Below are 21678 nucleotides of genomic sequence, written 5' to 3'. Positions count from 1 at the left end.
CTCCAAAAAGAGGCAGCGAAATGCAGCAAAATGACTGTCCTGGTCAGGGCTTCAATTACAGGTGAGTTTTATCTGTAAACAAGCTACAGTTTTGTCTTCATTAACTTAGCTAAGTATTAAACTGCTAGAAAATGTTAGCAGTAGCACCCCATTACTATCGTCTTTTGCTAAAAGACATCATTATTGTAAAGTTACATTAGAAATTAGCAGACAGATATTCACATCGTTTTATAGTATAGGGAGGGACTAGGGCAGACAACACAAAAATATGAGTCATAATAATGAGTCATGTTCAGTATTAGGATTTTTCTATGAGGATATTGTTATGATGTAGTTATAGTACAAATTTTGATATTTAGGCAATTTAGAAAATTAGTTTTAATATATTGGTAAGAAATATAGTTTTGTTGAAGATTAAACAGCAACATTCCTAATGTAATTCTTTGAATTTAAAGGTTTGGTTTACCCAAAAATTTAAAACAAATGTCATCAATTATTAAAGGCCTAAATTTAATCTGTTAAAATCATCATACAAAGTGACCAAGTATCTTCAGAAAATGTGGACTAAACCGCTCAAATCATATGTATTAGTTTTATGATATTTTTATGAACTTTTGGAAGTGACAAAGTGGCAGTTGTGTGGACTGTCAATGGAGGGACAGAAATATCTCAGATTAATTTAATTTGTGTTTTAAAGATAAACAAAAGTCTTATGGGTTTGGAACAACATGAGGGTGAGTAAATTATGACAAATTTCATTTTTGTGCGAACTAACCCTTTATATTTTGTCTCAGTCTGGCACTGATTGGGAAGATAATATCACAAGCACTTCACAATGTTGCCAGCACTGATTTAATTCTCTGCCTGCATCGGGCACTGCATGTGAAGAGACTGCTCTTCCTCTCAGCTGAAATGCAGAGGAAGCCTGTAATGTAACCACCTGAGCCCTAAAGGGGGTGAAAAACACTTTCAGTACATAACTCGTCATAGGCTTCAGTACAGCTCTACAATTGTCTGGCCTAAACTACAAACAAAACATTAGACAATAACCAATAGAGCCTGTAAGTCAACCACTCACTTGTGCCAAAGCTAGTAAAAGCACAGTTTTAAGAGAGGATCTACTGTATGTACATCCATTGTTTCTAGAGACTCAAATAGAGGTCCCATAAGAGTCTTCAGCACTAAGACCTAGTCCCAGGTTGGAACAGTAGACCGGTGAGGGGGGTACACTCACCTCTGGCAGGTAAACTTGATCACCAAATCATGTTTGCCGAGCGAATGGCCATCTATAGGCACATGATTCTCCAAGATAGCTTCAACATAAACTTTCCATTTTAGCACATCCTTAGGCGCAGCATATAGCTACTCCACCATCTCCAGAAACCATCAATGTTTGGGCCATTTTGGCGCAAATGACCAGGTGGAGAAGCTGTTCCAATGGAAACACTGCTGGCCATTCGTGAGCAAGCACTTCCACCCACAGAGAAATATATTGGACAGTTAGCAGTCTCTACGGGGAACAACTGGTCCACGTCCACATTTATCAAAAACCTCCTATATCCTCAACACTGTCTCACTCTGTTCCACTGGCAATATGCCTTGACCTGATAGAAGGTCTGTGCTGTAATTCAAATGGCCAGACAAGTGCACACATGCAACGGTACAAGGTGTTGTACGTCCGTCTCTACAAAGGAAGAGACGGACGTAATCTGATCCAATTACTGCCATGTTATCTGTTTCAATAACAACATTGCAGTTGTTCATCTTTGAGAAAACCTTTCAGAAAAAAATGCACTGTGAGCCAACCCATACCAGTCCCATGGATGGATGTGAGAGAGAATTTGCTTTTGAATGATAATTTTTGTATGGATTTTTGTATGTGATATAGACACATCCCACTGGTGAACCCAAAGGACAGACCACAGCTGAAGCGAGGCAGTTGCCTTACAAATTGGATTGTATAGCTGAATTTTATCACCTTTAACACCAATCTGATATACCTATGAGGGCTTCCCGTGCGCTGGGATGATTGGACAGCAAACACAAAGCATTGAACTTATCATCCCTGCTCCGGCAATGGTAAGGGCAGAGATGGAGGGTGTTACACTGAACAACTCTAGACTTTTGGGGGCCAGTCCCAGTTCTGCTAGAGTTGCTGCTGTCCTGGTAGTGTCTTTCTACTAGGACGTGGTTCCTGTGGGTTCGGCAGAGGCTTATGCTTAGGCCATGGACAACACTGCTTCAAAGCCAGCTTAGGTGTCTTTAATGCAGCCAAAACAGTGTTGGAGGGGACTTTGCATTCTGACTCGAGGATAAGCAAGATCATGTTGGCTGGGTAGCAGCGCTGCTTCTTATTAGGAAAAAAAAGTGAAAGTGTTGCATGGCTTGTGGCTGCTTCTGTGCCATGATACATCACTCTGTGAAGCCTTCGATAGCATCACCAAAGAGTCCTGTGGGAGACATTGGGATGTTGAGGAAAGGCTTCTTCTCAGCATCTCCCAACTTTGGCACACATCCAAAGCGTGCACACAGAAAGCCACCTTATAGTGCGTGAATAGACAATTACGTTCTCTTTTGCATCATCTTACACTTGAAAGACACATTTATGTCAAAATATCCTCATATACAGTCGGTTTTGTCTTAAGTGCATGTAAACAGTTGAGAAAGAAAATGTATGTCTATCAGTATATTTGATCCATGCCTACGATCTTAAAAGTGACAGCAGCCTAATATACCTGCTGCCATCTCTATCATTAATGTTAATCAAACAACAAAAGAAAAAGAGAAAATCACTCACTGATCTTGACTGAATAACCTTTGTAACATTATTTTATTTATATGTTTATATATTTATGTATAATTTGTACCTGAACTTTCTTCAGTTGTATTTCTTGTGCTATTGCCAATTTGATTACTTGTTCTTATTTTATTACTGACAGTTTACTTGTCTTTGATAATGTTTGAAGTGTATAGTAGTTTAAGTTGTTTTTGCTGTGGTATATTTGTTGATTTTTGTTCTGTCGGCTGCTGATTTTTGCTCATGTTATTTTATTTTATTTTTTTTACCTTATTGTAATCGAAACTGGGAATCGATAAGAATTGGAATCAATCAACAGATTCAGAATCGATAAAATTATGAATACAAAAAAATGATACCCAACACTAGTGTAGAGTCAGAGTGTACAGCACAGGCTATCTGGAGAGCAGCCCAAGCGATTGTTGCTATAGTTCAAAACAGTTCTACAATAAAGCATCAAATGCAGGCTATGGAGCAACAAATCAAATAATCGGAACATTGTAATGACTCTAAAGACATAAAAACATATAGTGCTGCCCATCACATTCAGCAGCATCAGACTGAACATCGATCAGGGAATAAGTACTCACTGCCCTTTTGGAGTTGTTTTGATTGATTTGGCATCTCAAAATATATGCAGCGAGATTTCTGCGGTCAAAATATACTGCTCATCCCATTTAAAAAAACTGGCCAGGGTTTCTTTTTAATGCCACTGAAATGGGATCAATACTGAAAATGCTTCTGAATGTCATGGAAGAGACTCGGCCTAGAGGCTGCTCACTGAGCCAGTGTTTCAGTAATCCATATGAAATCATAGCAGACCTGTTTGTTAAATGCCATAGCTGTGCCTGTGAGGCTAGAATAACTTGCTGCACTGTCCCCACACCTGTGTCACATGACCATAAAGCTCTCAGACATCCTCTTGGACAGGAAATGTTACTTAAACTCCCAGAAGTGTTGGAGAAATAAATACAGGGAAATCAATACAACTTCGATAGCACAGCACCTATACTTTTCCAGTCTCTGATGTCTTTACATTACTGTATTTACATGCAAGGAACAACTAAGAGCATGCGTTTGTGTGTGTACCTTACATGAAATGGTCAAACATGCATGATATTTATTCTTACATACAGTGGTTGTGTCGTAGCTGAAATGTATTTGGCAGCCCAAAGCAGAAAAGTACTTTATAATCCTTTATATGGGATTCTTGGGAGATTCCCATATAAAAGAGCATAAAAGGGCACAAAAAAGCACAATGAGTCATGCAAGCATGAGACCAACTGCAACAATGAGTAATTTAAGACATTTTTAGATTATTTTAGGCAAAATGGCTGAAAAAACAAACAAAACAAAAAAACAAACAAAAGATTTAAATCAAATCACTTTTTACCAATAGGTGGCGCTGTTACCAAATTGATCTTGTGTTGTCAGTGTAAGGTGACAATGACACAAACAAAGTTTTGGGCAGCCTCAGAATCAGTTTTGCATCATGCCAACAATTTTGTTTGTGTGCTATTCGAGAACGATTAGGCCTGATATGGGACAATTGGGTATCAATCAACTTAATATGCTGAACTGAAACAAAAGCAAGCCTTTCAAAATTTATACAGAACACTTTTTTTCATATTTCCAGACCAGTAGGTGGTGCTGTGCCCAACTGCAAGTAGCCTCAGTTCATGCCTGTGATGACATGTACCAACATGTGTCTCAATACGCTAAAGTGTTGCAGAGATATAGCCTCGTGTCCATTTTGACATGCTTTTCATTGAATTAGCTAGCAGATTATTCAAGAATGGTTTGGTGTTTTGACAAACTTTTAATAAAGTTTTGCCAGCACGGTCGGAAGATGTGAGCCAATTTTGGTGAAAATCAGACAAACCGTCTAGGACGAGTTTGAAAAAGTAGGCTTTTCGAAAAAAAAATATAAATGGCAGAAAATGCTTTATGATGGAATCGAGTCATTTTTCAACAAGGAATCAGAGGGAAAACAAACAGGCCTGACTATTAAATAAATTAATTCTTGGGAGCAGCAGTGGCAGTGTGCCGATTTTTGTTTATTCTTTAGTGAAGTGCTTTATCTGATCGTGCACCTGCCTAAAGTTAGAAACCTGCCATAGACTTCAAGAGCGGATACAATAGGTGCCTTCGCACCTACGGTGCTTTGCTCTAAATAATAATATTGCACACTTAATAAACAAACTACAGCTGGTCCAAAACGCAGCATCTAGATTTCTTACCAGAACCAGGAAGTATGACCATATCAGCCGGTTCTGTCAACACTGCATTGGCTCTCTATTAAACATCATATACATTTATACTAAATGGTTTATCTCCCCAGTACTTGAGCGAGCTCTTAACGCATTATAGTCCTTCACGTCTATTGCGATCTAAAAATTCCGGCCAATTGATAATATCAAAATCGACTGCTGGCGGTAGATCCTTTTCCTATTTAGCACCAAAACTTTGGAACAATCTGCCTAACATTGTCCAGGAAGCAGACACACTCTGTCAGTTCCAATCTAGACTAAAAACACATCTCTTTGACCTAGCATACACATAACACATTATAGACTTCTATAATTTAATGTTAGGCTGCATAGATTAGGTCAGTCGGAACTGGGAACACTTCCCATAAATCCTGATGTACTCTTTACATCATAAGAAGAATGGCGTCTGCGCTAATATTAGTCTCTCTGTTTATCCAGAAGTTTACCGCAGTCTGCCGGATCCAGGCTGTATCCAGATCTGATGAAGGACCTGCACCTGGACACGACAACCATGCAGTCCTGAAGTGTCAACTAGTCTCTCGTCTGTGAAGGCCCCCTTCTCCTTCTCTTTACCTCTGTACAGATAAAACGTTGTCGGGATAATTCCAGTTCGCGTGGCTGCGCGGAAGCGATAAACAATTCTTTATTATACATTTTTAAGGCCAGACAAGTAATATATTTTAGCTGGACAATAACTTTATTCTAGAGCGGCTGTAAAGCCAAAACAATCTCTGTTACTGTAATTTCCTATTTTCACTGTGAAGCTGCTTTGAAACTATCTATATTGTTAAAAGTGCTATATAAATGAAGGTGACTTGACTTTAATAATAATAATAATATTTATAATAATCTATCTATAAATTACAGAAATGTCTGTCTGTCTGTCAGTATGTCTGTGTGTCTGTTATTCGCATATCTCTCGAACCGTTAGTCCGATGGATTTCAAACTTGACAGGTGTCTCGCTACGGGCACGAGTAAGTGAAGTGCAGTTTGGCGTTGTTTGGATTAGAAATGCTAAAGATATCATTATATATATCGGTAAAAGAAGCACTTAGAAGGTTGTGGTTTAAAAATAAACATTCTGACATTAGAGGGTTGTATCAGTCAAAGAAGCCCCAAGAAGGTTGTGGTTTAAAAATAAACATTCTGACATAAACACTCTGTCAGCTACACTGTTTACTTCTGAATATTATATTTTATTCACAGCCATCATTTTATTCACAAACTGTTTGCTCAAGCGTAGCATTTTTTCGGAGTTCACTGTGTAACCTGCTCCCTGAATCGTCGAGTTCACTGAGTGAGCACAGCTGGCCACTCCCCCTCTCACACTGCACACTGAGTGAGCACAGCCCAGGACCAGAGACAGAGAGGGTCGAAGAAAGCAGCGGAGCTTAAGTAGCGTTTTCTCGGAGTTCACTGTGTAGCCTGCTCTCTGAATCGTGTAGTTCAATTTTCCACATTTATTGTATGTTATTATGTCAGTATCAGTATTTGAAGAGTTTGGTTCCAAAATGCGATAAATCCATTTTGATTAATTTGAGTAAAAATGTGTTTTCTTTACCAAGAAAGTGGCAAGATGAAAACCGCTATTTTCTGTTTAAAACTTTCACATAGCATCTTAAGGTTATAATAACATAAAAAATTCTAATCCAGATTTTGATTTTCAAAGATTTATTATAAAAACGGATAAATTTTTCCCCAAAATGCAATAAATTCATGACACTTTTTTTTTTTTTTTTAAATGCAATTAATCCATTGAATCAATATAAAAGTTATTTTTCATATTTAAAATGTTGAAAATACACAACAAAGTCAGTTGATCGACAGCCTCTGAACTCGGTCAATACTAATCTTATATACAGGCACGTACTGGACTAAAAATACATTCAATCAGCCATCGCTAAGAAATTCCTCCTGAACTTTTTTGCCAGCGATCAGCTGTAAAATGGCTTGGTCCTGCTTGGTTTTCGTTGACTATGAGTAAAACAATTGAACGTTTTTCAAAAGATCCCCTGGGGTCAACGTGTCAGCGTGACAGAAGTTTGATGCTGTCGTGTGAGAACAAGTTCCTCCTCTCGAGTGCCTCATCTTCTTAATATCCTCACGTAAATTATTAGATTTCGATGGCTTACGTTTCTTCCCTACCGCAGAAACCACCACAGGTTCATCAATGCCGTCAAATTGTTTCACTTTTTTTTTTTTTTTTTATCAAAAAGTACAAAATAGATAAGGAAAACTAGGATGCCGGGTGTATTCAAAGCACCGCCGACGCCGTTACTGTTTAAAATGCGTGGAATGGTGCGCTGTGATTGGTTGAGCGGATTTATTCTGCAGAGAAAGGAGACTGGCGTTTGTCGCGGTTTGGAAAGAAAGGGAGAAAACATGACAGAATAACACGGCGGATATCGCATTTTACGTAAAATTAAAAATGGACTTTTCAATACCGACTCTATACAATACTGATTTTTGCAGGAACAAATTTTTTTGAAAAATGGCGTTTATTGCATTTTGGAACCAAACTCTTCATTTGCTTTCTACCATGCACAAATAAAAATGTCACTGAACTTTTGCTGTGTAATTGTAACAATGAGCACTCAAATACACCAAACCAACAGTTACTAAAAACACACACAAAAACTGATTTTGCACAGGCACTTTGCACTGCTCCCTGAATCGATGCGCTTATTCATTTGTGGATGTTAACTGAATCTGTAAGTCAGCTATGCTGTTTATTTCTGAATATTATATTTCATTCTGGTGCGCTTAACGTTATCCCTACTGTGTAATAGTAGCCTATGCTATTCACCAACTAAACATATCCTATTCAATGCATTCACAGTCTCTTTCACAGGCATCATTTGTAGTAGCCTATTCACAAACTGTTTCCTCAAGCATAGCGTTTTCTCAGAGTTCACTGTGTGCTTTCTACCATGCACAAATAAAAATGTCACTGAACTTTTGATGTGTAATTGTAACAATGAACACACCAAACCAACAATTACTAAAAACACACACAAAAACTGATTTTGCACGGGCATTTTGAACTAGTAATAATAATAATAATAATAATAATAATAATAATAATAATAATAATATATTCAGGTGGACTGGGTTCTAAAAAAAACACAAACCACAATAAAAATTAATTATTAATTAATTAATTAATTATCAATTAATGCATTTATATTTTAATATTCACACAAATCATGCAGCTTTTTGGTGTGCAATTACTTTCCAAAGTGATTGAATTTTATATTTCATCTGGACGATGATTTCCATTGAAGGATTCTCCAGCTATATTTAGGGAGAACAATTTCATAATTGAGGGTGGCCAACTCACTACCAACTTTACAACTATACAGCATGTGGCATTCTTAATGTAACTTTGGCCTTTGTGTACTTTTAATGTAATTAAATCTAACTCAATTAATTGATGAGCAATAAATAATAAATTGCAAAATTTTATGCTAAACATTTTCTGAATATGCAACAAAAAAAAAAAGTGTTACAACAACACAACATTGCCTTCCCTGCAATGTTTCCTACCATTCACATCTGGATTATATACAGCATGAGATTCCTATTTATGTTGCATGTAAATAGAATCCTGCTGCTGTTTTTAAAAATAAAAATCCTGATATTAGCTTTCTGATGCAGTGTTACCTTGTGCTGCTATTTCATCACCAGCCTTGTGAAGTAATGTCATTGCTCTCTTACAGCAAGTTTGTGTAATTTCAAGCCTGTGTTTTGGTGAAGAGGAAAAGCAAATTATTTGCGAGGGTGCCAGTGCGACTACACAGCCTCGATGCTCCACACATCAAGAGCGAGGACATGTTTATTCACAGAGCTTGAAGTTAATAGAGTTCAGGCAGAGCCTTCTGTACAATACTCTCTCACTAGGATATGATTTACAATTTGGTCACAATTGCAAACCTTTGAAAACAGAGAAGCATCTGATGAAAGGAGGCTGACAGAAACAGGTGAGGAGAGAAAACAAAGGAAAGCATTAAAGCATGGAGTGGCAGTCATCAAGTTGACAGCTGCAGGGACAAATTCAAAGAGTCACAGATAAAGTAATATGTTTCCTAAATTATCAGTGAGATCAATGGCATCTCATTTCCATTGGAGGGTATTCTAGATCAATATCTGAAAGACAGACAAAGCCCTTTTCCAATTAGACTAGTTTGCCATGTGGAGTTTAGGTAAATGTGTGTACATTTCTGCAAAAAGCAACATAAAACCACCATACAATTAGTCCATAAACCTGTTGAAATATCCAGCATGCTGGTTAGAGCTGGTATAGTCCTGGTCTAGCAGGTGGACCAGTGGGGCCATGTTGGGTAACACTTTACTTGAAGGGGTGTGCATAAGACTGACATGACACCTTCATAATCATGACATGGCAGATGTCATAAATATGAAGGAGGTCGTATGCATGTTTATGACAACTGTCATTAAGTGTCATTCGCTCAATTATGACATTTTTAATGCAAATATGACATTGTTTGAGATGTCTTTGTTATGACAACTTGACATAAACCAATACATCATAACCTGTCAGTGTCTTTGTCATGACAACTTGACATTACCAAGACAACATAAATTGTCATAATTATGTCATAAACATGACATAGCAGATTAATTATCAAACTTAAGAAACCACTTAGCTTTATGGGTTAACATTTCATTAAACTGTCATGTGGTTGGTTTTGACATTGGCTGTCATGAGGCCATTATAACTGTGTCATGAATGTTTTTCTTGACCTCAACTACAGTGGCACAAATTTAATTTGTCATTAAAATGTTATAATGGCTTCATGACAGCCAATGTCAAAACCAACCACATGACAGTTTAATGAAATGTTAACCCATAAAGCTAAGTGGTTTCTTAAGTTTGATAATTAATCTGCTATGTCATGTTTATGACATATTTATGACAGGTTGTGTTGTTTTAGTAATGTCAAGTTGCCATAACAAAGACATCTCACACTAGGGCTGTAGTACTCGAGTCCGGTCTTGGACTCGAGTCCGGACTCGAGACCGCTTTTCTATGGTCTCGGACTTGTCTCGGACTCGCTGGTATTCGGACTCGGACTTGTCTCGGTCTCGGCCACTGGTCTTGCCAAATATGGCTTTTGGTCTCGACCGAGTCCAGGTTTCTTTATTATGTTCCCAGTAATCACACATACGTCGCCGCGATATTAAAACAATATATTATTGGAGGGAAAGTGAAACACTGGCCACCTAATAACTATGGGCATTTCGGCTCTTTTTCGTGAGCCGGCTCGTTTCACTCAGCTCACTGAAAGAGCCGGCTCTTTTGACTCACAAACGGCTCTTTAAAAAATAAATGTTTAAATAAACTCGCTGAAAGTCCACCGCTAGTGCAATGTGAATATTCATATTTTTAATTGTCCATAACACCCCGAAAACTAGCCTGCTTGCCTTGCACATCTAATTAATGGGCAAAGTTTTCCGACTTTTTTTCTTACCTTTCTTTCTTTGCCTCCACGAGTGGTAGGCGCAATGACTGGCTGTTTTAAAATATAGCTAATATCGAAACAAAATAACCCAGCTCATAACTTGCAGGTTTGCTTATTGGCTAACTTTTTTCATTTGATTGCTTCAGCCGCCACCCGCCCGAATTTAATTAAAATATTATTTTTCGTCACGTCATCCGCCCGATCCGCGGTTTATCCGCATCTCTTGTGTGTGTGTGTGTGTGTGTGTGTGTGTCTGTGAGTTGTCTCGGTCCTCCCTCATGCAGTTTAATTGGTTGACATCGCGTGTATGATTGACAGGAACAGAATGTAAGGCTGATCAGACAGTCGAAACGAATGTGTAGTTCTCCTTTAGGCCTGTATAATTATAATTTTTTTGTTGTTCTTTGAATTAGTCAATTATTTTAAATAAAATTAAAATTATTCATTATTACATAATGATTTAATTTCTATAGGCTAGCCTATATTTTTTAGCAGACTTTTTTTTCCCTGTCCTGGACTCGGTCTTGACTCGGACTCGAACCTTTTTGGACTCGGTCTTGACTCGGACTCGAACCTCTTTGGACTCGGTCTTGACTTGGACTCGACTAGTCCTGGTCTTGGACTTGTCTTGGACTCGACAAAGGTGGTCTTGACTACAGCCCTACCTCACACAATGTCATATTTGCATTAAAAATGTCATAATTGAGCGAATGACACTTAATGACAGTTGTCATAAACATGCATAACACCTCCTTCATATTCATGACATGTGTCATGTCATGATTATGACGGTGTCATGTCAGTCTTATGCACACCCCTTCAAGTAAAGTGTTACCCCATGTTGTTCTCAAACAAAACTCAGCTGGTGTAGCTGGTCCATCAGCATTTCCAGTTCCTATGCTGAGGACCCAGCACACCAGCAAACCAGCAACCGGCATCCCATTATGGTATCAGCATGCAAAACATCAGTCTATTCTTCTGTCGTGGAGCTTGACAGTCCTTAGAAACTATGAACTGTCAATGTATGGGGAAAAAGCAGCATAAAGGTCCTTAAAATGTCTTGTTTTTGTTTGTCTTGAAAAGCAGTTATGAGGGTGAGTAAATAAAATGCTTTCATTTTTGTTTGAATAATTGCTCCTTGCAGTCTCTGTAAAAATGAAAGGGATTATTAAGTTCTGTTTTTCAGTTAACTCATCCTTTGAGAAATTGAGTCCTGTCCAGATCAGAATGTCTCTGATTGGGGTATATTTTTTTCCTTGTTCATTTTGACCATCAAATTCTGCAACTTTCTGACAAATGTCTGTGCAAAATAACAATATGGCTAAGTAAAAACAAAATGTTATCATTAACAGAGAGTTCAATACATGCAATATATATTTTATTTTAAAATCAGCATGATTGTCTGAGTGAAAAGATTTCAAGATTTCCCGAATGTCTTAGGTATGTCACCCATTTGCTTTAATGATAGCAACAATAGAGTTATAAAAGTTTGTGCTAAACGTGATTATCAAGTTAATCCAGTATGATTTGAGTTCCAAAGGGCATCTTATGCATCAATGGTAGGGATGTGCCAAAAGCCAATAATGGCTTCAAAAACGAATAGCGTACTGTATTTTACCAAATAATAGGAAAAATATTCGGCAGACACATTCACTTCTCGTGTTTGCTGAATAACAGGTGAGCCGGGGGATAACACAATATTATACTGTACATAAACCTCTATAATCAAGTGATACTAGGCAACATAATACCGTTTTTCTACTATTTCATGTCTATTTAAATGTAAGATATGAAAGATATGTTTCTCTGTCTCACTCTCTTCTGGGGACGACAAGCATTTATGGATTCTTTGTAAATTGTTCAGATTTGCATTTAAATGCATAGTAAAAGTTGTTTTAGCAATTTTCAACCACTAAATATTTTCTTTCAACTTTCTTTGTTTTTATATATACGTATATATATATTATTGTTTTAGAAGATATTTAGAAGATATACAATAGAAGGCGTTAAACCTTATAGTGCTATATATACAGTATATATATCAATATATATATCAGTATATATATAAAAAAAAATCCAGAAATCACAATGTATGATTTTTTAACTATTTATTTGTATGATACAGCTGCAAATAAGTATTTGAACACCTGAGAAAATCAATGTTAATATTTGGTACAGTAGCCTTTGTTTGCAATTACAGAGGTCAAACGTTTCCTGTAGTTTTTCACCAGGTTTGCACACACTGCAGGAGGGATTTTGGCCCACTCCTCCACACAGATCTTCTCTAGATCAGTCAGGTTTCTGGGCTGTCGCTGAGAAACATGGAGTTTGAGCTCCCTCCAAAGATTCTCTATTGGGTTTAGGTCTGGAGACTGGCTAGGCCACGCCAGAACCTTGATATGCTTCTTACAGAGCCACTCCTTGGTTATCCTGGCTGTGTGCTTCGGGTCATTGTCATGTTGGAAGACCCAGCCTCGACCCATCTTCAATGCTCTAAGTGAGGGAAGGAGGTTGTTCCCCAAAATCTCGCAATACATGGCCCCGGTCATCCTCTCCTTAATACAGTGCAGTCGCCCTGTCCCATGTGCAGAAAAACACCCCCAAAGCAGGATGCTACCACCCCCATGCTTCACAGTAGGGATGGTGTTCTTGGGATGGCACTCATCATTCTTCTTCCTCCAAACACGTTTAGTGGAATTATGACCAAAAAGTTCTATTTTGGTCTCATCTGACCACATGACTTTCTCCCATGACTCCTCTGGATCATCCAAATGGTCATTGGCAAACTTAAGACGGGCCTTGACATGTGCTGGTTTAAGCAGGGGAACCTTCCGTGCCATGCATGATTTCAAACCATGACGTCTTAGTGTATTACCAACAGTAACCTTGGAAACGGTGGTCCCAGCTCTTTTCAGGTCATTGACCAGCTCCTCCCGTGTAGTTCTGGGCTGATTTCTCACCTTTCTTAGGATCATTGAGACCCCACGAGGTGAGATCTTGCATGGAGCCCCAGTCCGAGGGAGATTGACAGTCATGTTTAGCTTCTTCCATTTTCTAATGATTGCTCCAACAGTGGACCTTTTTTCACCAAGCTGCTTGGCAATTTCCCCGTAGCCCTTTCCAGCCTTGTGGAGGTGTACAATTTTGTCTCTAGTGTCTTTGGACAGCTCTTTGGTCTTGGCCATGTTAGTAGTTGGATTCTTACTGATTGTATGGGGTGGACAGGTGTCTTTATGGTGTAAAGGTGTCTTTTCAAATACTTATTTGCAGCTGTATCATACAAATAAATAGTTAAAAAATCATATATTGTGATTTCTGGATTTTTTTTTTAGATTATGTCTCTCACAGTGGACATGCACCTACGATGACAATTTCAGACCCCTCCATGATTTCTAAGTGGGAGAACTTGCAAAATAGCAGGGTGTTACTTATAAATAAATAAAATAAAAAATAAAAACTTATTTTCCTCACTGTACATAATTTGGGCTTCCAGCTCATAAAACCCACAAAAACAGGATTTCAAAAAATTAGAATATTACATGAAATCACACAGTAATTACACAGTGATACCATGGTCATTGAACCAGGTTTTGGTTCTTTTGGCAGTGTGGGCAGGTGCTAATTTTTTGAAATTTGAAATTTGAAATTTTCGTGGGTTTTATGAGCTGGAAACCCAAATTATGTACAAATAAACAACTAAATACTTGAAATCGTTTAAGTTGTGGGCCCTAAATCTATAATCTATGGAAGTTTAACGTTTTGAACGGAATTATGGAAATAAATAAACTTTTCCATGATATTCTAATTTTTTGGAAAGGGTCTGTATATATATATATATTTTTTTTTTTTTTATGCCATAACTACTCCCCATAAAAATGAAATACAATAAAAAATAAATAATGTCTTAATGGGTTTTGTGATGCTTCTATACAAAGCACTTAATTTTCTGTAACTGCACATCCAGGCAATAAACAATCCTACTAGTAATAACTTCAGAGATCCCAATCCCGTCTGAGTCAGTATATAAAATCACAGATGTTGCTTTATTAACCATTGTAGCTCAAATGTCATTTAAAAAGCAAATCTTGTCTGAATAAAGCTACAAAAAGAGTCGCTCTGCAAACTGCTTTTATGAAAAGGATCCTATGATGATGCTGCTCAACATGAGCCTAAGATGAAAACAGTTTGTGATGTCATGAAACAACAGAGGCCAGTTTACTCACCATATTGATGGTGCTTCTGTACCACTGATCTCTAGAAAGTCATATCTATCTTCTAGTTGGAAGTCTGTGAAGACTAGGGCAATGGTGTCTCCTGGCTCGGCAAGAATACTCCACGTGCAGTCAGCATTGTTCTCATACTCTGAAGGGAAGTGTGGACTTGATATTGTCCCTGTTGTTCCTCTTAACGTCCCCCCACATGATCCTTCAGCTGAAAAAAAAAAATAGCATAAAAGTTCAAAACTATCAAAGGTACAATTTGTCAATTTAAAACTATATAGAATTCAACAATATTACATTTTTAAGGTTGCAATTCGTTGACTTCTCTTTCGCATCTCATCATGATTGAACAGACGTACAAATACACACAAATTTATGTTAAAATGCCAATCATGGCAAGTATCCTCGTAAACACAGTCAGTTATGTGTTAAGTAAACTTAAACGACTGGGAGAAATTTGGATGTTTGTCAGCAGGGCTTTAAATTTACTTTTTTGCTCAGCAGCCACTGTGGCTTGTGGTTTTCCAAAGTTACTAGCCACTCAGCATTTTCACTGGCCACAATTTTGACATCAATACCATGGGGGAAAACTGTCATATAGATTTTTTTTTATATTATCTTATAATTTTGTTGTGAATGTTAAAAATGTTATCTTTATCTGCGCACTCTTTGGGTATGAACACAATGCCGAAATTCAAGCCCTGTAACAACAACATTCATCCGAAGAAAATGAAACGAATGAGTGAGGGGAGGTGGGTGTAACTCGGGTTGTGTGTAACTCGCTGTCGGAGAGATGAGAGAGCAAGAAAGCGCAGCTGGTATCGTGAATTTATTATGGGGAAAATGAGTCTTGGAAGCGTTTCAGATATTTCAGTATCAATACGTATTGAAAAATCTATATTTTTTACTTATTTTACTTTTACTTATATTTTTTAAATCTATATTTTGCACTTAGTTTATTATTTCAGATGCCTTCTTAAAAGACTACAATTAAAAAAATTACATATTATATATAAAATTCAACCCGTCAAAGTGGCTAGTAGAGTGACTGTGTTACACGCCACTGCAGAAATCCACCCGCATTTGACGGATTGGCAGGTGTTAATGTCGAGCCCTGATTTTGTATAAAATGTGAAAAAACCTGAAAAATGTGTTAGACACCCCATGTGAACAGTGTAAAAACATAACTAAAAGATATCACCATATTCTTCCCCAGATGAATGATTACATTAAGAATTTCAAACATTATTTGCATTACATTTTTTAAATGTTATTCAAATGAGTCATTATCCAATCAAATAATTTGCACTAATTTGCATACATTTCTAGAACATAAATCTGAACATTTGAATCAAGCTTCAAACTTTGGACTCAAAATAATTGTTTCATTTTGTTGACATATTAGAGTCAAAGGTTTTAGGAATAAAATATTGTATAAAATCCAGCAAATGATATATGAACAAACCCCTCTGTAAAAACCTTTAGAATATAGTTAGGAATAAAACTGGAAAGTTAGGTGTATGAAGTGCTACTGAAGTGGCCTTTTGAGATATGCATTGCAATTGAAATCTACAGATGTGAATATAGAGTGCAATAAAATAAACACTTAAAAGTGTATTTTGGATGTCTGAAACAACACAAGCCAAAATCTCAAAACTGACCAGTGCATTAAAAATCAATGTTTATGCCTGTAGTGTGTTGCCTCATCATGAAATCAAAATCGACAATTCTTGTTCAATTTAAATGTTGTTTTTTTTTTATGGATATTGCAGTATTTATTATAAATTAATATTATTTTTTTTTTTTATTCATTATCTTTAATCAAAATAACTTTCCCTCCCTCATGCAACATCACTTCACTTCTCTGATGATGTGCTTACTGGTGAGAGGGCAGGACAACATGTCACTCACATGAGATCACAGCAATAGCAAACAACAATGAACCATCGATCCAATCAATTCCCGATGGACAAAATCAAGGAAATCTCTACAGATTTGGCTACTGTACACTGTTAAAACATAATAATAAAAAAACGTAGTGAGTAAATGAAACACTGTGTGCACTATTCCACAGGAAATATGTTGTTGTCATATTTGCATGTGAGGTTATAAAGTGTGTTTGTTTATTTTATTATCTAAAAAAATGTAAGTCGGGCCATTAGTCGAGGGTGTTTCTGCGCATATGGTCTGAGACGCTCCAGTACCCCCTCGACCCTACATAGGATAAGCTGTTTAGAGAATGGATGGATGGGTGAATTTTTAAGTCAACGTCGTGTACAAATGTCAAAAAGGTGATTAATATTACTTGGTGGTTCATTTGTCAAACCGAAAATGGAAGGTCAATTTGAGCACACTGCATTGGGGGATACAGTACCCATCCTAGTCTTCTCTGTTTAACACTGATAATTATGTCATACATTATCCATTAAAGTATACTATATCACAGAAAATGTAAGAGTAGCATGTTTTTGCAAGAACATGTATAGTAGCCAGAGTATTCCATGACTGTGGAAACCCTACTTTTTAACCCATCCATCCATGTAAGCAAATTGCATCTTACCTCTACAAAATGGTGCTGGGAAATCCCATGATGCACCACTTCCTGGGCTCACTATACATGTGAGCACTGCATGCCCCTCCAAAACATATCCCATCACACAACTGTAGCGGATCTTGTCGCCGACGTTGTACCTGGTCCCGTGGATAATCCCTCTGGGTATCAACCCTGGATTTCCACATGTGTGACTTGGTAGAACTGGAACAGAAGACAGGAAAACAGGTCAGAAGTAAGTTTCTGCATCATGTTGTGCCTTTCACTCTTCTCTGTTTGTTCTTCTCATCATCATACACATACTGAGCTAAGCTCTTGAGATGTCTGTCTCAGTGCGAGTCTTCGCTATGAAGCGTGCACATCTGAAGCTGGCCCAGCACTCATTCAAGGGACTGCGGAGAAACCCCCACATGTTAGTCGTGCGCTTCTCTGATCATGATGCTGTTTGAAGGTAAGTATTTCATGTTGACAACACAATCGCAACATGAATGTGCTCTGTTCATCCGTGTCAACTGTTCAAACAGAATCCATGCAAAACATTTTAAGAGTGAAAAATGAAGCAAGGTTTTCAAACATTTTAAAATAGAACATTACTATATAGAACATACAAGAAAAACAAAAAGAAATGTGCCAGCATATGCTCGTGCCTAGAATGCCAATGCATAAATCCGGCCCTGGGTGTACGACATATACTGTACAATAGGTGAAAGGGGATGGTTAGTTAAAGATATGTAGGGGTTCCCATTTTGAAAATCTGCTTAGGGCCCCCAAAATGCTATAGGGCCGCCCCTGCTGTATCCCATCAGAGTTAGAATAACTGTGTTAAAGGGAAAGTTTCCCCTGAAATTAAATCAGCCTTGGGGACTTGTCAGCCTAATGCAAGTTGGGATGCAAGAATGTGCCCTACAGCATTCATTTTTACTGACACGAAAATCCAAATTTAGTTTGATTGTTCAAGGTACAGTATTTACAGTTCGGTACAAAATAGATTTATTGTGGTGGCACCTTTTACACAGGCAAGCACCACACATATTTCAAAACAATTCATAAATCCAATTGAGACACTAGAGACAAAACAATAAATTATTGGGTTGTGGCAGAGCAGATTCAAATCTGTATCTCCCACAAGCACCAAGGTTCAACATGCCTGGAACTGCTAGGCTACAGCATCACCATGTGAAGCTCTGAAGCGCTGCAATCTAATGGTTCACATTTAGAATGGTGACACGTTAAGCCAGGTGTGACAGACATTTTCAACAAATAAAGGCTTAAAGTTTCAGTCTGTTTCTCACACAAAGCTATCATATTACTTCAGAAGACTTGAAAAATAAATTATACAAGACAAATGGACTGTTTTATGGTGCTAGCATGGTGTTTGTTTGTTTGTTTTTAAAAAAGCTTGTTGAATAGTCATTTTGGGGTGAACAAGTCCTTTCTAAATTTAGTTAGTCCTAATTAAATTTTCATTTCATACAATATTACATATAAAAAATAAAATAAAATAAAAAATGTTGCTTATGAAGATCTGAATTTGTTAATAGGCCATTTTTACCTATTGATACAATACTAAATATATGTTATGAAAAAAGGTGTACTGACACAATAGTGTAATTTGATGAACATGTTCATATGAGACTTTGATTTACAAGCTTTATGAGTCATGGGAGGGTTCTTGAAGAAACCGTTTCTATTTTCAAAGAAACCATTGTGATCATCCAAATATGAGAGGTGCCTGGAGGAATTGGCGTAGATGTTATATAACCCCTGTGGCAACTTACACATCTAAATCTAGAGCTGACATTTAAAGCTGAATGTTTATTCTGTTGCATTCACTGATAAAACTGCTGCAGAATGTCTCAGGATTCTGTCTTTCTTGATGGCATTTGTTCTTAACAGTGTTGGGGGTAAGGCATTATGAGCAATGACATAATCAGAATTACATAATCAGATTACTTTTAACAAGTAACTAGTAAATCAAGTCATTATTTTGAATTTACAATAAAATATCTGAGTTACTTTTTCAAAAATGTAACACAATGTACTGTTTTCTCATTTATTGACTCATACCATGTCCCCATGTTGAGAGAAATTGTAAGGTGCAGAGGTGTTGTGTGTGCTGTGTATAAACATGATGGTTATTGCAGTTCTTAGCATGAGCATGCATTTACTCATCTCAAGAAAACTGATTCAGTATTCCTCAAAATGAATAAAAACAGTGAAATGCGAACTCTGAATAATTTGCAAACCTGCAATAATTAAGTATGCTTGCTGAAAGCAGCACACTTATTGTTCTTCTTAAGTTTTCTTATTATTATTATTATTCCCGGGAGATAAATTTTGGCCAGCTCCTGCGCCTAGGCCCTTTGAGACAGAGACACCGTTCCAACTTTAAAATGTCCAGTCAGTACCGATGTAAGTTGCTCGCGAAGATGACATCACGAGTCCATGTCGTTCGTCCGTCATATTGGATTGAACAGAAAGCAAAACTACATTTTCACAGGTCACAAATTTGGTCCGAACTTCACGAAACTGGACGTACATGATCCTTGGACCAAGCCTCACAAAAGTTACTAGAAGGATTTTTGATTTTCGGAAGCGTTTGCCCGTCACAGCCAAACGAAATCGGCGGCGTAGTCGCCAAACAGGAAGTCGTCCATATCTCTGGAACTCTGTCACGTATCGAAACCAAACTTTGTACATGAACTCGGGACTCCAATGTGAGGATGCACAAGATCTGAATTATTATTATTATTTTTTTTAATTTCAGGCTAATTGACAAACCCATTTACTTATGTCTATGCAAAAGAGTTTCACCTCACACTTTTAATGTTAATGCATTTAGACAGTAGGTGGCACTGTTGTATTACATTTCACAGAGCTGCCAAGTCAGTGTATAGACTGCATTCGTTTTTACTAGGTTTGTCTTAATAAATGCGGGGCCTGAATTTCGTTTTTTTAAACTGGGAGGGAATTCCCCGCTTACATGGGTCACATGGGGGGGGGGAATCTAAAGATTATGGGGGGGGGGGGGGGAGATAACTTTTGATGCATTGGTCATCTTCATTTATTAATATCTACAGATTTGTATGCATGAATTGTGCATTTCCAGTTCTCAAAACAGTTAATAACAAAAAAAAAAAAACTTTATACAAAATACATCATGCTCTTCTTCGCTAACCGAACAAACAATTCATTGTCTGTGGCTGTGTTTGTGCGCGCGGGAAATATGCTGCGCATAACAATAGAAAACAAGGAGAAACGCGCAGTCACATGCTCAAACAATCAACAACGTCGCTCTAGATGTGTAAAAAACTATTTTTTACAGTCTATGGTAAAAACAAGTTGAAAGCATGAGCGCGCCGCTCTCTCCTTTCCACAAGCGGTTGCTCTCCCGTGGCGTCTGTCGTTGCTATGCAACCATGAACTGCGCTCTCCATGATGACAAGGAAGTATCAGCAAAAGATTAATTGATTTCTAGCCATTGCATTAGCTTAGATGCACTAGATATATTTATGGAGATGAAAAATAATAAGGCGCCCTGTACAGCTATGATCAGCTGTTCGGCTGAACATTCAATTTTGTTACGCTGCAAGCTGATCAGTTGGTTCGTTGCTGCCGCGCTCTATCACTCGCACACCATAAAGAGCAAATTGTTTTTTAATGTTTCAATTTCGTGATTAAAATGACATAATTTGGAAGCGGATAATTTCTTCACAAACAGCTCATTATGACTCAATGTTAGAATGCTGCACCTACACTCGATAGTGTGAATAAGATCAGCGCAACACAGACCACTGCATTGACAGCGTTGAAACATACGATCTGTCTACGGCCAGGGCTCAGCGGAAGACAGAAAATGCTGGTCCAGCGCTGATTGAGGAATTAAATTCGAAAATAAAAGACAGTTTGACATCTTTTTTCTCGCATCTGTGAATTTATTTTTTAATCATTTGTTCTGAGATGAAGCGAATATATTTGTGCGGGAATTTCTCGCACTATAAAAGCTAACCTTGCGGGAATGGTTTAAATTATGCACAATCCCCACATTCCCGCACCGAAATTCAAGCCCTGAAATGGCAGCAGGATTTGTAACTCTAGCATATGGCGCATATGTCATATAAAGTTAGGCAAGGCCAAACAGCGTTGTTGTTGCGATTGCATCGCTAGAGTAAGCTAATAGTGAAACTGATAGCGTTTTTCATTTAATTACAATATGAGGACTGACGGTAGGCTATAAAAATCAGCGTTTCTGTGTAGGTGATGACAACCAGACTGTCAACTTCTTTTCAATAGGCTACTATTTCATCACCCAAAACACTCCCACTCTCTGCTGTATATTCACAACCAATTATTTCA

The 21678-nt window shown here is 37.6% G+C and overlaps 1 protein-coding gene across 1 annotated transcript in view; it reads right to left on the bottom strand.

Moving 5' to 3' along the window:
- Positions 1-21678, bottom strand: part of LOC311069532 (CUB and sushi domain-containing protein 1) — a 684283-nt gene that overhangs the window by 240168 nt on the left and 422437 nt on the right. The window contains exons 4-5 of the mRNA XM_084092746.1: positions 17332-17526; positions 14775-14982 (exon numbers count right to left, since the gene is read on the bottom strand). Of these exons, the coding sequence (XP_083948872.1) occupies positions 14775-14982; positions 17332-17526 (403 nt within the window). The remainder of the gene's footprint in view (positions 1-14774; positions 14983-17331; positions 17527-21678) is intronic.

Source organism: Abramis brama (genome assembly GCF_963993115.1).
Source record: "Abramis brama genome assembly, chromosome: 19".
In the NCBI taxonomy this organism is placed as follows: domain Eukaryota; kingdom Metazoa; phylum Chordata; class Actinopteri; order Cypriniformes; family Leuciscidae; genus Abramis; species Abramis brama.
The sequence above is the reverse complement of the archived record's forward strand: the minus strand, read 5'-3'. Positions and strand labels throughout refer to the sequence as shown.